The sequence below is a fragment of the Salvelinus alpinus genome, chromosome 20, assembly GCF_045679555.1.
Source record: "Salvelinus alpinus chromosome 20, SLU_Salpinus.1, whole genome shotgun sequence".
Lineage (NCBI taxonomy): Eukaryota > Metazoa > Chordata > Actinopteri > Salmoniformes > Salmonidae > Salvelinus > Salvelinus alpinus.
The window spans coordinates 33040228-33054879 of NC_092105.1; the positions used below are offsets into that span (position 1 = coordinate 33040228).

Genomic DNA, 14652 nt, shown 5'->3' on the forward strand with positions numbered 1-14652 from the left:
AAACACTGGCTGTGTGCACTGACTTAGTCTGATAAAGGATGCCATAATTGTCTCCAATGCAGATAAATTACAACAGTATAGACTGGGTACAACATGAGGTAATGAGCTTTCTCAATGAAGACATGTCTGTATATTAGCCCTATTTCTCCATGAAGGCCAATTTATCTGTCTTTCTGTTTTTATAGACTTGAAAAACTGCAGCGACGTTGCTAACATGGGCTAGACATCATTGATTCAGTGTATCAAAGACCAGAGTGCTGAGACTACTGCTTTCAGACGAGAGAAATGTGGTGTGAGGTGATGAAAAACTCAGCTGTGCCTGTTAATCAAAGCCCTGTGACTCCCTTCTCCTGTGGGGGATGTCACATACCTCAGCCAGAGTCGCAGGCAGAGCCATAGGATGAAAAGAGGGGTAACAGAAAGGTAGATGTATGCTACTGAGGTAACAATACATGTACAACACTTTTTCTATGAACGTATATACAGTTGCCCATACCAACTTAGGTGAAGGGATATTTTGTATTTTCTCAGGGAAAGCTGTATCACTGTCACCCCCTCCCCCCACTGTACATGTACTTCACATTTTTATTTACAGTGGGGTCTATAATTATTGGCACCCTTGATAAAGATGAGCAAAAAAACACTATAAAATATATAATACAAATACTGAGCTATATTGAATGCTCAAAAATATTTGGAAATTATATTTGTTTATACTAATGCAATTGCTCAGAGATAGAGATTTTGTTTAACAAGTAATAAATAAAATATTGTCAGCCCTGTTTTCAGTACTCCAGCACTCTACCGAGGATAACGACACCGAGCCTTTCTCTACCAGGTTTTTGGCTAAAATGTCCTGGTACTTCGTAAAGTTCATGATGCCATTGACCTTAACAAGAGCCACAGGACCAGTGGAAGCAAAATAGCCCCATAACATCAAAGATGCACCCCCATATTTTACTGCATGTATGAGGTACGTTTCTGCTTATGCTTCTGTTTTTTAACGCCAAACCCACCACTGGTGTGCATGGCAAAAAAATAACTATTTTTATGTCATCTGACAATAGCACTGCCTGGAATTTGATAAATGGCATTGGCACTTGGATTGGAAACGGTTCTATGGTCAGATGACATGAAAATAGAGCTATATGGCCACGCACACCAGTGGTGGGTTTAACTGGGATACCACATCTGGGATAACTATAGTTTTAACTATGCTTTGTGTAAAGGATAGTTACTTTGGAGGTGACAACAGCTATTTGAATACAGATCCCCCCCCAAAATTACAACTTTTTAAAACTATTTGAGTACAGATCTCAGGAAATAATTACTTTTTAAAACTATTGGAATATAGATCTCAGAAAGCAACTACTTGAAGGAAAGGAGGGGAGCGACTAGGAGAGGGAGACATGCAAGACTTCAGAGATGCAACTTGAAGGGAGGGAAACTGCTGGAAGAATGGAGATGGTTTGACACCAGAAACCATAACAGGGTAATGTCATACCAGCTTGACTGGTGCCTGATCTAACCTTTAACTCACAGGCTGACCTCAATCTTATTTGAGTATGGCATGAGTAACTTGTAATACGTATTCTGCAGCATACAGTCACATCAGGAGCTCAGTATCATACGAAGTTGCTATTTACTTCTTTATGGTGCATATTTATTTAGGGTTGGTGGTGGGACAGCAGGCCAATGGTTTGATTCCCTTTCCTTCAAATCCAGTGGCCCATAATGGCTTTGACCCTGCTCCAGACACCACACAGCCCTGTGGCCAGGGAGACTTAACACAGGACCTTGATCAGAGAGTCTCCTGCATAGAGTCAGTCAGTACAGTCAGTATCCCCACCTGAACTACAGTACCAGTCTCTGATCTAGGATCAGGTCCCTCCTGTCCATGTTATAATCCTATTCATTCATTATGATCAAAAAGGCAAAACTGATCTTAAATCAGCACTCCTGCTCTGAGACGCTTGATACATACAACCCCAGACTCAGAGCCCACTTCCACTCAAGGAACCCCCTGCAACACACTGTCCCCACTGACATCACCCCCAAAACAGTCAACATTCGTGATCACTTCCTATCACCCCCTAGGGGGGTAGGTAGTTGGGGTTTTCTCTTGTTTTCTTTCCCCTCTCTGCCCCTTCCTACCCCTTCCTCATAGTTGTATACAATGTGTATACAAAACATTAAGAACACCTGCTCTTTCTATGACATACACTGACCAGGTTTGATTTGATTCGATTTGTTCTCATTTGGATTCCAAGAGTCTTTAAACATTAAAATACAATTTAAAATACAATCACGTTTTCACATATAACTCAGTGTTACAAACAGCAAACATAATATACTGCCATATTGACCAGATAAATTATCTAACAGTATGAAAAGGTAGATTGGTTCCTTCATCTACCATAGTCCTGCATAACCTTCCAATTTATTCTATTTAAATGGTTCTAAAGTATTGTTTGAATTTATTTAATGAAAGGTATTTGGTTTGCTCAGATAAATTATTCAATTTCTTTTATTGCTCTGAATCTAAATGTTATTTTGCCTATTTCTCTTTTCTTTCTGGATAACACATAGATGGTAGACAATCTATTCTTAGTATTGACTGAATGTCTGTCTCTTACCAACTGAATACTGTTGTGAATGGAGTTTGGTCGTTTTAAATGGTGTGCAATGTGAAATAAAATAAGCATGTTTTTTTCTTTTTTTTCTTGTTGTTTGATGACCGCCCAAGATCATTGTGCATGACTACAACAGAAGAATCATATCTCCACCTTAAAACAATCCTTGCTGCTTTGTTGAATGCTATGATCCCTTATTGATGTCACTGGTTAAATCCACTTCAATCAGTGTAGATGAAGGGGAGGAGATACAGTTGAAGTTGGAAGTTTACATACACCTTAGCTAAATACATTTAAACTCAGTTTTTCATAATTCCTGATATTTAATCAGAGTAAAAATTCCCTGTCTTAGGTCAGTTAGGATCACCACTTTATTTTAAGAATGTGAAATGTCAGAGTAATAGTAGAGATAATTATTTATTTCAGCTTTTATTTCTTTCATCACATTCCCAGTGGGTCAGAAGTTTACATACACTCAATTAGTATTTCGTAGCATTGCCTTTAAATTGTTTAACTTGGGTCAAACGTTTCGGGTAGCCTTCCACAAGCTTCCCAGAATAAGCAAAAGCTTTTTCAATTCTGCCCACACATTTTCTATAGGATTGAGGTCAGGGCTTTGTGATAGCCACTCCAATACCTTGACTTTGTTGTCCTTAAGCCATTTTGCCACAACTTTAGAAGTATGCTTGGGAGTATGCTTGTCATTGTCCATTTGGAAGACCCATTTGTGACCAAGCTTCAACTTCCTGACTGATGTCTTGAGATGTTGCTTCAATATATTCACATAATGTTCCTTCCTCATGATGCCATCTATTTTGTGAAGAGCACCAGTCCCTCCAGCAGCAAAGCACTCCCACAACATGATGCTGCCACCCCCGTGCTTCACGGTTGGGATGGTGTTCTTCGGCTTGCAAGCTCCCTCTTTTTCCTCCAAACATAACGATGGTCATTATGGCCAAACAGTTCTATTTTTGTTTCATCAGACCAGAGGATATTTCTCCAAAAAAGTATGATCTTTGTCCCCATGTGCAGTTGCAAACCGTAGTCTGGCTTTTTTATGGCGGTTTTGGAGCAGTGGCTTCTTTCTTGCTGAGCGGCCTTTCAGGTTATGTCGATATAGGACTCGTTTTCCTGTGGATATAGATACTTTTGTACCTGCTTCCTCCAGCATCTCCATAATGTCCTTTGCTGTTGTTCTGGGATTGATTTGCTGTTGTTCTGGGATTGATTTGCACTTTTCACACCAAAGTACGTTCATCTCTAGGAGACAGAACGCGTCTCCTTCCTGAGCGGTATGACGGCTGCGTGGTCCCAAGGTGTTTATACTTGCGTGCTATTGTTTGTACAGATGAACGTGGTACCTTCAGGCGTTAATCTGTCTGTAAACAATCGTTGGAAAAATTACTTGTGTCATGCACAAAGTATATGTCCTAACCGACTTGCCAAAACTATAGTTTGTCAACAGAAAATTTGTGGAGTGGTTGAAAAACCACCATGTAAACTTCCGACTTCAACTGTAGGTTAAAGAGGGATTTTTAAGCCTTGAGAAAATTGATACATTTGACATTTTAGTCATTTCGCAGACGCTCTGATCCAGAGCAATTTACAGTAGTGAGTGCATACAGTTTCGTAATGGTCCCCCGTGGGAATCGAAACCACAACCCTGGCTTTGCAAGCTCTACAAACTGAGCCACACGGGACCACATGGATTGTGTATGTGTGCCATTCAGAGGGTGAATGGGCAAGACAAAAAATGAACTGCCTTTAAACAGGGTATGGTAGTAGGTGCCAGTTCTTTTTTGTCAAGAACTGCAACACTGCTGGGTTTTTCACACTCAACAGTTTCCCATGTGTATCAAGAATGGTCCACCACCCGAAGGACATCCAGCCAACTTGATACAACTCTTGGGAAGCATTTGAGTCAACATGGGCCAACATATCCCTGTGGAATGCTTTCGACACCTTGTAGAGTCCATGCCCCAATGAATTAAGGCTGTTCTGAGGGCAAAGGAAGGGGGGGAAGGTGCAACTCAATATCAGGAAGGTATTTCTAATGTTTGGTATACTTAGTGTATATTGCACTCAGATAAATTTACTTAACAGGTGCTATTTTCTTGAGGGATCACTTAGGTATATTTAGATTTTGAAACCTGAGAGCGCCAGCCTCTGATTGGCTGTTTGGACCACATGATAACCATGGTGCCGCTGCAGCTGTGAGCTGTCGTCCATCGTTTCTGTGGAGGGAAGTTGGGGAGGCTCTTTGGCGGCTTGGGAAACAATTCAACTCTAAAGTAAACTGGTAAGCTAAAAGAATCAATAAAGTGAACATATTCCTTCCTTTCATCTTACCGCTCCAGCATTGCCATCGTTTGGGACTATTTTGTCTTCTGTACAGTTTTGTCTCCTGCTGCCTTTGGATTGCTTAGAGATAGTTAATGAAGGAATAATCGCAGTTAACGGGCTGTGTCCTCGTTAAAGCAGTCTCAGAGCAGTGGATCTCCAGAGACCAACAGGCCAACAATGGGACACCTTTTTAAAACCCACCACAAGTTTGTTGCATTTTCCACAACCTCTCCTGCTTCTATTTTCAAGTCATTTTTGGTGGAAAAGTACTTTTGTGAATGGAGTGCTAAAAAAGGGTAGTTAGTACAGCCATCCTATATTTAACCTGCAGCCTCAGAAGGCATTGGAGCTCTGTTAGCTAAACAAAGCCAGCCAATCAGACTGTGGTATTAACTTACATGACAAACAGCTGTCCCAACCCTTCAGCCAGGAGGCGCAGGACTGCTCTAGGGGGGTTTAAGGTGTCAAACTCTCATCAAAGTCTACCAGCCTTCAAAAGGCATTCCAGTACAACTGTGATCACACCTTTTAGCTGTACCTGAGCTTTATCTTATCTGTTGTGGAATTGGAGTTGATCACAGTGAGAGTGAATGTTAATTCTGACGCTTATTTGTTTACTTGTCTAGGCTTTAGAACAAAACACAAATTGGAATATCAGTTTGGGACCCTAGTGGACAGCAAGTCAGCAGCTTCCTTTACTGTAAGGTTGCTGGAAATACTACAGGAGTCTTTCTCGGGTACGACATGTTGTACTGTTTGGCATCATTGTGTGTGCATGTTACATACATTATGTGTGAATGACTTTGTTAGAAGGTTCTGTCCATATCCTGTCTTTGACTTTGGTGGTTTAGGTTCACCAGAGACTGCAAGGCAGGTTCTTAAGCCTCTGGTAAAGACACATTGCTCTACATTGCTCTATGGAGGGCACTAGTACTGCTTTTTGCTTCTAAAGAGGAAATGTATTGTAACACAGAGTTTTACATTGATGTTGACTGTTACGTTCAAATTATGGATACTAGACGATTGTGAATTGTGCTTGTAAAGTTTCAACCATATTTTACTGGGAGGTGCATCATTGAGAATTTAAATGCCTGATGATGTTATGTGTTTGAGGTAGAAACCCCTAAAACTGCATCATCATGGATGAGAATGAAGAAATTGAGGAGGAGTTTGAGGAGGATGAGGAGATCTTTGAGGAAGAGGTAAGTAAATATTTTCTTGCGACATCAACACAACACACTGTCATTGTCTTAGGTACTCAGACTCAGTCAATTCAATTCAAATTCAGTCAAGGAAAATTAGAATAGGAATCAGAATTTCAGTTTACCTCCTGAATTGAAATGGAATTGGAACTCCAACCCCATTCCAAACCCACTACATATGTTCTTAGGTCTGAGTTTTATGGCCACAGTAGTCAAATCAAATCACATTTTATTGGTCATATACACATGGTTAGCAGATGTTATTGCGAGTGTAGCGAAATGCTTGTAAACAAAGTTTCCTAAGGACTAGAAGCGAGGCAGCCTCTGTCAGCGCCATTTCTGTCTTCCTGGTACTCTGGTACTGGTGGCTCTCCAGGTTAACTAGCTAGCTTTACTCAGTCCCTATGAATAGGCAACTTAGTTTTGATACCACCCCAGTAAGTCGTCCAGGTGTCTTTGAGCTGTGAGCAGGGTTAGATCCTGTTTCCAAAGAACACGCATCTTCCTATATGCTAGCTATAGACATGGCACTGGCTAGCCCTGTACAGTCCAGAGAACTGTACATCAGACCGGGGACCAGCCAATAAAATCAAAACCCCTGCCACTTCCCTCTTTTCTTGGACATTTTAAAGCCCAGTTATGAACATAAAAAGTAATCACACCCTTTTGTTTACAAGGACCATCGCACTTAAGCAGTGCGAGGTTCAAAATGGGAAAACTCCTTTAACTTGGTAGTCGATGTAGAAGTAGTAGAAGTACACTTTACCTGACCAACCACCTTATCTTCAAGGCTCCCAGAGAGATCAACTACTGACAACTATAGGCTTTGATGGCAGGAGCACACTGATGTAATAGGTCTAGTTATTACACAACAGACAGTGTGAAGACATTGCTGTCATTCCTGCAGATACTGTCAATTTGTATTAAGTTACACTGCACTGCAATATGCATGAATGGAAGAGTCCATCATCATTCGTCATCTATAACATTTCTTACACCATTGGTGTAAAATGTATAGTAATGTTGGGATGATGTTCCATTCAGAAGAGTTATGGATTGTTTGGGGAGCTGCTATTTTGTTTTGTTAGTAACCAATGTTTTGTGTTAGATATAAACATGTAGTATCAGTAAGATTATACTGTGCCTTTCTTTAACAATGTGTAATATTGGTGCAAAACCTCTGTCACACAATAGAACATTTTGAAGCGTTTGGCTTCAGACTGGCAGTTCTGGAGATGGTGTAGTATCACCATAATCCACACAGTCTATTCCAGTGTTGACAGCTCCCCAAGCTCTAACATAGATTTTCATACTGTGTCGTTGTATTTCTTTGAGGGTCCACTCTGTGTCAGAGCGTCCAATGGAAGAGTGAAAGCAGAAGGCTAATAACTGAATCTCTTATTTCCTGGTGAAATGGGGTTAAAGTTAGCCTCGTATTTGTCTAAACTTTATGTTGTTGATAACTTATAGGGGAATCCAAATAATTCCTTCCTAATTGAGGATGTGGAAGATACTTCTGATTTGTCATTGTTACATATTCAAAACATTTAGCAAAATGAACTACAGTATTTGGAAAGTTATTGTTTGGTTCCCATATAACATATCCACTTTTTCAAAGAGATTTATCAATCTTTAATGCAAAAATGTAAATGCTTTGTAATGCAGAAAAAAAAGAATACGCTCAACTCAATACACTCTGATTTCACTACTACTTTCATCTACACTTTGGAGGACATTTTTAAAGAGATGACTATGATCTTAATAGTAAGATAGCTTCTTTCATCTGATCTACAGGCTGGGGAGAAACGTGCAGCTGTGCATTTTATAGGATATACAGTACTCTAAGTTGCGGATAATAACTGGGTGGATTGTACAATCATTCAGGACAACAGTTTTTTGTTGACATTTCAGGATGGTTATTAAGTGGTTATTAATATGGATTATACTGTACTAAGTATTTCATATGCAGCATTTAACGATTTGAACAATAGCACTTTCTCAAGATAGTACATAGTTTTATGTTATGCTGCTTTTCCCTCTTAATGTTAATCAAATTTGAGATCTTTTCAACTTCCAATTTGACAGTATATTTTTCTCAGTAAGATAAATATTTATTCTGAGCTCTGATATGTGGCTGTTAAACACTCTCGGGACAGCACAGGAGATACACATTTAGCAGTTGACATAGTGAGAAGTGCTGCCTGCTGTAAATCACACGGCAGTAGCTCCAGTAGCCGTGCTTGTGTCTGCTAACATCACTCATAGGATGTGCTTAGGAGGTTGATTCATGTAGAGAGAAACCAGCAGGCAACTAGCAGCTAGCTAGAGGAGTAAGGCAAATCTAAGCTCTGTAGGAGCAGAATCTTAGCCTGATTCCAGATCTGTTTGTGATGTCTTGCCAACTCCTGAATAGAAGATTCTACCTGTTCTCTGTCCTCCATTGTTTATTGTAATTTCTAAAAACCTGTTGGGGAACAACAACAAAGCAGGTGTGGAGTAGTTCATGTACCTGTATGATTCTCCTCCTGTCTTGTAGAGTCAGAAAACGGCCTCTTACAACTGTTGTTTAAAGTGTTTGCGATGTTTTCCCCCCAGCTCTGGTGTATCAGTGTTTCAGTAAGCTGTTTGGCATTTGAATCGCAGGCCTATGTTGTGTCTGGACGATAATGATGATGATTCTGACCATTAGTTCGAGGGTTTTCTAGACAGTTCCACCAGTAGGGTTGTTAGACGTGTTCATCGGGCTGTCCCCTATTAATGGTATGGCAATGAGTACCTTCCTGAGTTAGAGAACAATGTCTCACTCTCAACTCACAGAGGTCACTGGTTATAAGTTTGGCTTAGTTAAAGTTAGACGCAGACTATTCAGGGAACATGTGTGAGAATGTTTTTAGTTTAGTAGAGTATGTTGCTCTGATTTAAGCTAATAGTAAGGAGATTTATTAGTATAATCACTAAGGATTAAAACAGTTTTAGCTGTCTTGTTGATATTTGGATTCATAGCGACTATTTACAACAAGGACAATGGACTTGTTAATGGAATAACCAACAACAATAGCCAGTGAGGTCATGTGAGGGTGTATATACAGTATTCCCAGGGATGGTCGGACAGAGGGTTCTGTCTGTCAGACCTGAGATTAAATACTAGAATCTTTCACATACTTTTAATGTTTGCTTTAACTTGGAGTGACAGGTGGGCATGGTTTGCCGTTTTGCAAATATTCTATTGTTTCCATTGTCCCAGACAAACTCACTCATTCAAAACCAGCTAAAGTATTTGAAATTATTGTAAGTAGATTTGAACCCAGGTCTGGTCAGAGGGCTCTGTCAGATGCAGGCAGGCAACCAGCACACAGTCAGTCAGGCAGACAGAGCCATCAGTCAGGCAGTCATTCAGGGCTATTATAGGCTCCTACTCCTCTTTCCCCCTGGATTAGAGGCTTCATTACACTCTTCAGTAATCACAGTATATACCAGGATCCAAAAGGACACCTTCAAGGTCACTGGGGGGATCTGGGATATATGGAACCTTTTATTACATTATAGTGAATGTAATTATTATATCATTATGCTAATTGTCAAAGACTGTAGCTGAGCATTAGTGCTGAAAGTAGAATATCTGACTTAACTACCACAACCAGATAATTGTGGTGACAGTGCAGATGAGTATTAAGTGAGTTTAAAATGAGTAGTACTGTTTATCAATGTTGTTTACAGTATAAAAGGCTAACTGAATGTGTCAGAGATCAGATAATTATTGCACCAGAGCTGGGGAAAAACTCCATTCAATACATTTGTGATATGTCTTCCTTTTGCTTGTAATGGCGATTTTGAAACCAGCGAGTTGTTCCTATATTTATAGTATTTTGACGAGACGGTGACTTCGACCACCTCTCACCAGACCACGACTCAGGTGGGAGCAGAGGTAAAGCAACAGGTAGAAGACAACAGTGAAATAAACAGCACATGCAGCTCATGATGCTTTGGTTGTGCTTGCATGTCATGGGGGTTATTCCACAGATGTAAGCCTAACAAAGGAGAGAAATTCTAGAAAGGATACTGTTTAAAAAAGCGATGTGCGTGACCCTGTGGATTATTAAACAAACTACCTTGTTTAACAATTCACAATTTACTCAAGTCGAGGAAGACATTTTTTGGGACATTCCAAAAGTGAGTTCCCAAACAAAAAGGCGATTGTTTGGGTAATTCACAAATCATGACTTCATGTACATTTTCTCAGGCTAGTGAGTGATTGATGAAATAGCCCTCATATAGGCAGATTTTGCTAAATGATGCATGCAGTCAATTGTGTCTTGTTCACCACTGCTTTTGTCCACTGGCTCGTTCATGGCCAGTCTCTCCTTCCCTTTCCTTCAGTCTCCTTTTCATTTCCTTCATTCATTCCCTTTCCCTCAATTCCTTTCCTTTCCGTCATTCATTCCCTTTCCCTCAGTAATTTTTCTTTCCTTCGTTCATTCCCTTTCCCTCAGTCCCTTTCCTTTCCTTCATTCATTCCCTTTCCCTCAGTCGCTTTCCTTTCCTTCATTCAGTCCCTTTCCCTCAGTCTCTTTCCTTTCCTTCATTCAGTCCCTTTCCCTCAGTCCCTTTCCTTCGTTCAGTCCCTTTCCCTCAGTCGCTTTCCCTCAGTCCCTTTCCTTTCCTTTGTTCATTCCCTTTCCCTCAGTCCCTTTCCTTTCCTTCGTTCATTCCCTTTCCCTCAGTCCCTTTCCTTTCTTTCATTCAGTCCCTTTCCCTCAGTCCCTTTCTTTTCCTGTAGCCCTGATAATAAGTCCTATCCTCTGTCCCTACTAGACCTTAACCTAGCCAATACCATATTATCTCCCATCCCATTACCTCCATGTAGAATTACATTGTTTTCTAATCATTCCATTTAATGCCTTGATGATACAGTCAAATACCACAATTAGTAGCTAAGGTGATTTTTTTTAATCAGCCATTGCAATGAATTCTTGCAGGTAAGTGAACTTGGTTGCAGAGTAGCATGAAGTAGACTAAGTCATTGTTGCTTTCACACACGTGTCCCTTTTGTAAGAGACTTATGATAGTCAAAATGTAATTCACTTGTTTACCCATTTATTTATATTACACCTAGTATAATACTACTATTCTGGCATTGTTACAGTAGCATTGATTCTGTCTTGTTTCTGGTTTCTCTGTATTGTCTCGCTAGCCTCTTTGTTGTAAATGGATGTGTACCTCTGGTCTGGTTTCCTCTCATAAAGGAACAACAGTCATAGTTTGACACATGACTAACAGCCTTACCTCTGTTCCCCAGTCTGGCGTTCCTGTGAGAAGAGTCGTCAGGAAGAAGGCTAAGGTGGACACCTCCAAGTTCATGACTCCTTACCTGGCCCACAGCCAGAAGATGCTGGACTTGTTCTCCTATGTAAGCAAGCCCATTACAACCAGGTCATGTTCATTAGGGTACATCGTAGCAAAACGTTTTGAAAAGTCTAGGTAGTCTCTTTTCTGTTTCCGTCAGTATTCTTCCGTATATTGCCTAATGAAGAGAACCCAAGTCAATGCTTTTTTCATGCCCCCCCCCCCCCCCCCCTTTGGATCATGATTATGAAGTCATATTGTTCCGATGTGTCCCTAACAGAACAAGTACCGGCATGCCTATGACAAGGCTAAGGGGAAACCCTATGACATCTCGGCTGACACCCCTGAGATGGTCCGGATCAAGAAGGCTCAGGAGCAGCTGTCTGAGGTATGGAGGCCTCGGTTCTATTCTGTCCACTTCTCTGATAGATATCATATATCACAGTCTCAGTCAATGTTGCACTGTCACTAATAATAATATCAAAATAAAACTTTGGTCAAATCGACACTTGACTCATTGCCTCTACCAGGTGAAATACCGGATGGAGGGGAATAAGGTCAGGTGTACCAGTCTGTACGATGGGGAGGCCAGAGAGATCGCCCATGTCAAGCATGTCTCGGAGTTGATCAGCAAGGTTCTGTACAGGGCCAAGTGGGATGAGACTAAGGACAGGTACTTGCTGCCCCCTGATGCCCCTGAGCTTGTCCTGGCTGTGAAGAATGCTGCCAACTACAGCAAGGTAACTTCATACTCAGCCTTCACTGTAGTGGTGCTGTTACAACACTTGTCCCAGGCTAATTTATTGAGTCGTAGGAGATTATAATAATATTTTATACGTAGATTACTCAATTCAGGTGAATCAAGAATGATCTAAGTAATTCATCTTTATTCAAAAAAAGGTAGATTGCTTTTCTATATTTGAGCCGATGCAACTTCTCCTTTTGTTTTTCTGTGTGATCAGAAACTGTACACAGAGGCCTGGGATGAGGACAAGACCATGTGCTATCCCTACAGTGACTCTCCTGAGCTGCGCAGGGTGGCAAAGGCACAGGAGGTCCTCAGTGATGTGAGTACTGCAACTACCTGTTGGTATTCTAACCTACACTTAACTACACTTTTCCTTGTAATTACAGCAAGTTGATATCAGTGTTAAGTCGGTTTTATAGTTACTGTTTTATAGTTACTGTTTTACAGTTACTGTTTTATAGTACTGTTTTATAGTTACTGTTTTATAGTTACTGTTTTATAGGTACTGTTTTATAGTTACTGTAAGTTGTATTTGAACAGCATTCATTTCTTACACTGAGTGATTGTTATAACTGGTTGTTCTATGATTTAAATGTTGTAAGTCATAAATATCCTTCTCAACACTTCCTAGAATGCAGTGTCTGCGTCAGTCAGTCAGCTGAACCACATCCATGAGTGTGGTGGTTCACTTTGTAATTCACTTGGAACAATTCATTGCTCACATCGCATTACTTGACAGTAAGGTGTCCTACATCAATCAGACTTCAGGAAAACACAGTTTACACCCTTCATTTAAAAACTCTATTTTTGCTTCCTGAGCTTTTTGTTTTCTGCTGACTCAGATGTTCCATATGGAAACATTTTCTCTGAGCAGCTATTTCTACATGTAGGATGCAATTAAAATGGTCACTGCTGTCGCTCTTTTTTTTAAAGTGAACTTCAGATTTTCGCTGATCCAGTTTATTGGCTTTTCCAGTTAGATATCATCAAGCAGAGCATTACCACATGTAGCTAACAGGCATCACATGTTGTGTCAAAGGTATTGATTAGAGAAACATCTCGTCATGGCCTGGGGTGGCCTAGCGGTCACTGCTGCTGCTTTCAGAGCGAATAAGCTGGTGTTAATATGGGTTCAAATCCAGCACACACCCTTCTAACACACTGTCCTCCTTACTTTCCTGTCTCTCCTCTGTGTCTCTTCTGTTCCTCTCACCATTTTGTTCTGCTCCATTCTGCAGATCCTGTACAAGAAGGGTCATGCTGAACGCACGGCGAAGTACACCTCTCTGGCTGTCTCTAATGATATGGAGATGGCCAAGAAAAATTTTGAACAGCGCAGTGACGTAAGTGGTGTGACACACACACACACACACACACTGATTCATTGACAATGGCTTCTCATCATCCTTGACAACGTTGTAATGTAGACATTTGAGAGACTCATTATCATAGCCCTTAGCTGTAGAGTCCTGACAGAGAGGACAGGGTGGACCAGTGGGTGCTGTCAGTCACTGCCTGACATGGGTAAAGTCCCCAGCCCTGCTGTCCTTGTCCCTGGGAGATAGAGGGGGATGACTGCCACCTGCTCCATGATATTATTGGAAGGCAGCAGCCCTGTTCTGGCAGACAGACGTGGTGCAACGACAATAGCCTGAGATTATTTTAAATCCTCACCGCTCCCAACATGTTTTATACACCCCCTGTAGTTGCAGAGGCCCCAACAATTTCAGCATCCATCTATAATGTTCATATCATTCTGTTTTGAATGACTTTTAAGGCAACATTTTGACAGATAATATTTTAAGCGTTTCTTGATTGTGTCATGCCTCTATTTTGCCATTTTAGTTCAGTAGCTTATTTTAAATGACCCCAATGTCTGACTTTTCCTTGCTTTTCTCTTGCAGCTCAAGTACCATGAGGACTACAACAAGAACGTCAAGGGCCACTGGTGCGAAACGCCCTACATTGATGTGGCTGTTGCTAGGGTGGCTATGGACAACGTCAGCAATGTAAGAGCCCACTATTGTATAGCATATTAATAGTTATTGGCATAATTTACATTACAGTATGCCTTCATCAAATCATAACCTGTCATATCTATATTTGTCTTTTCTCATTTCAGAAAAAGTACACGGCTGCATATGAGGACATAAAAGACCAAATCAATTTTATGCAAACTGAGACGCCAGAATACAAACAGAACAAGAAGGCTGGTCACGCTGCCAGCTCAGTGAGTCTATAAGCCCTCAAAGAGAGGGACATAAAGGAGAACACACAAGCACACACAACACACACATACACACACCAACCAACCAACCAGCTAACCAACCAACCAGCTGTCTTCTACTTCTCTCAGAGAATAGAAGCAGGGAAGTGGGAGCTG

General features: G+C 40.9%; 1 protein-coding gene across 18 annotated transcripts in view; it reads left to right on the forward strand.

Annotated features, from left to right (window-relative positions):
• Nucleotides 1-4863: 4863 nt before the first annotated feature.
• neb (nebulin) overlaps nt 4864-14652 on the forward strand; it is an 89969-nt gene continuing 80180 nt past the window's right edge. For 17 of the 18 annotated variants that reach the window (XM_071355360.1, XM_071355344.1, XM_071355341.1 and 14 more), the window contains exons 1-10: nt 4864-4932; nt 5603-5713; nt 6094-6178; nt 11475-11585; nt 11802-11909; nt 12052-12261; nt 12484-12588; nt 13508-13612; nt 14174-14278; nt 14392-14499. In XM_071355360.1, the coding sequence (XP_071211461.1) occupies nt 6116-6178; nt 11475-11585; nt 11802-11909; nt 12052-12261; nt 12484-12588; nt 13508-13612; nt 14174-14278; nt 14392-14499 (915 nt within the window). In that variant the 5' untranslated portion in view covers nt 4864-4932; nt 5603-5713; nt 6094-6115. Of the gene's footprint in view, nt 4933-5602; nt 5714-5827; nt 5866-6093; nt 6179-11474; nt 11586-11801; nt 11910-12051; nt 12262-12483; nt 12589-13507; nt 13613-14173; nt 14279-14391; nt 14500-14652 lie in introns of all 18 variants that reach the window. The other variant, XM_071355343.1, reaches the window with a different exon arrangement.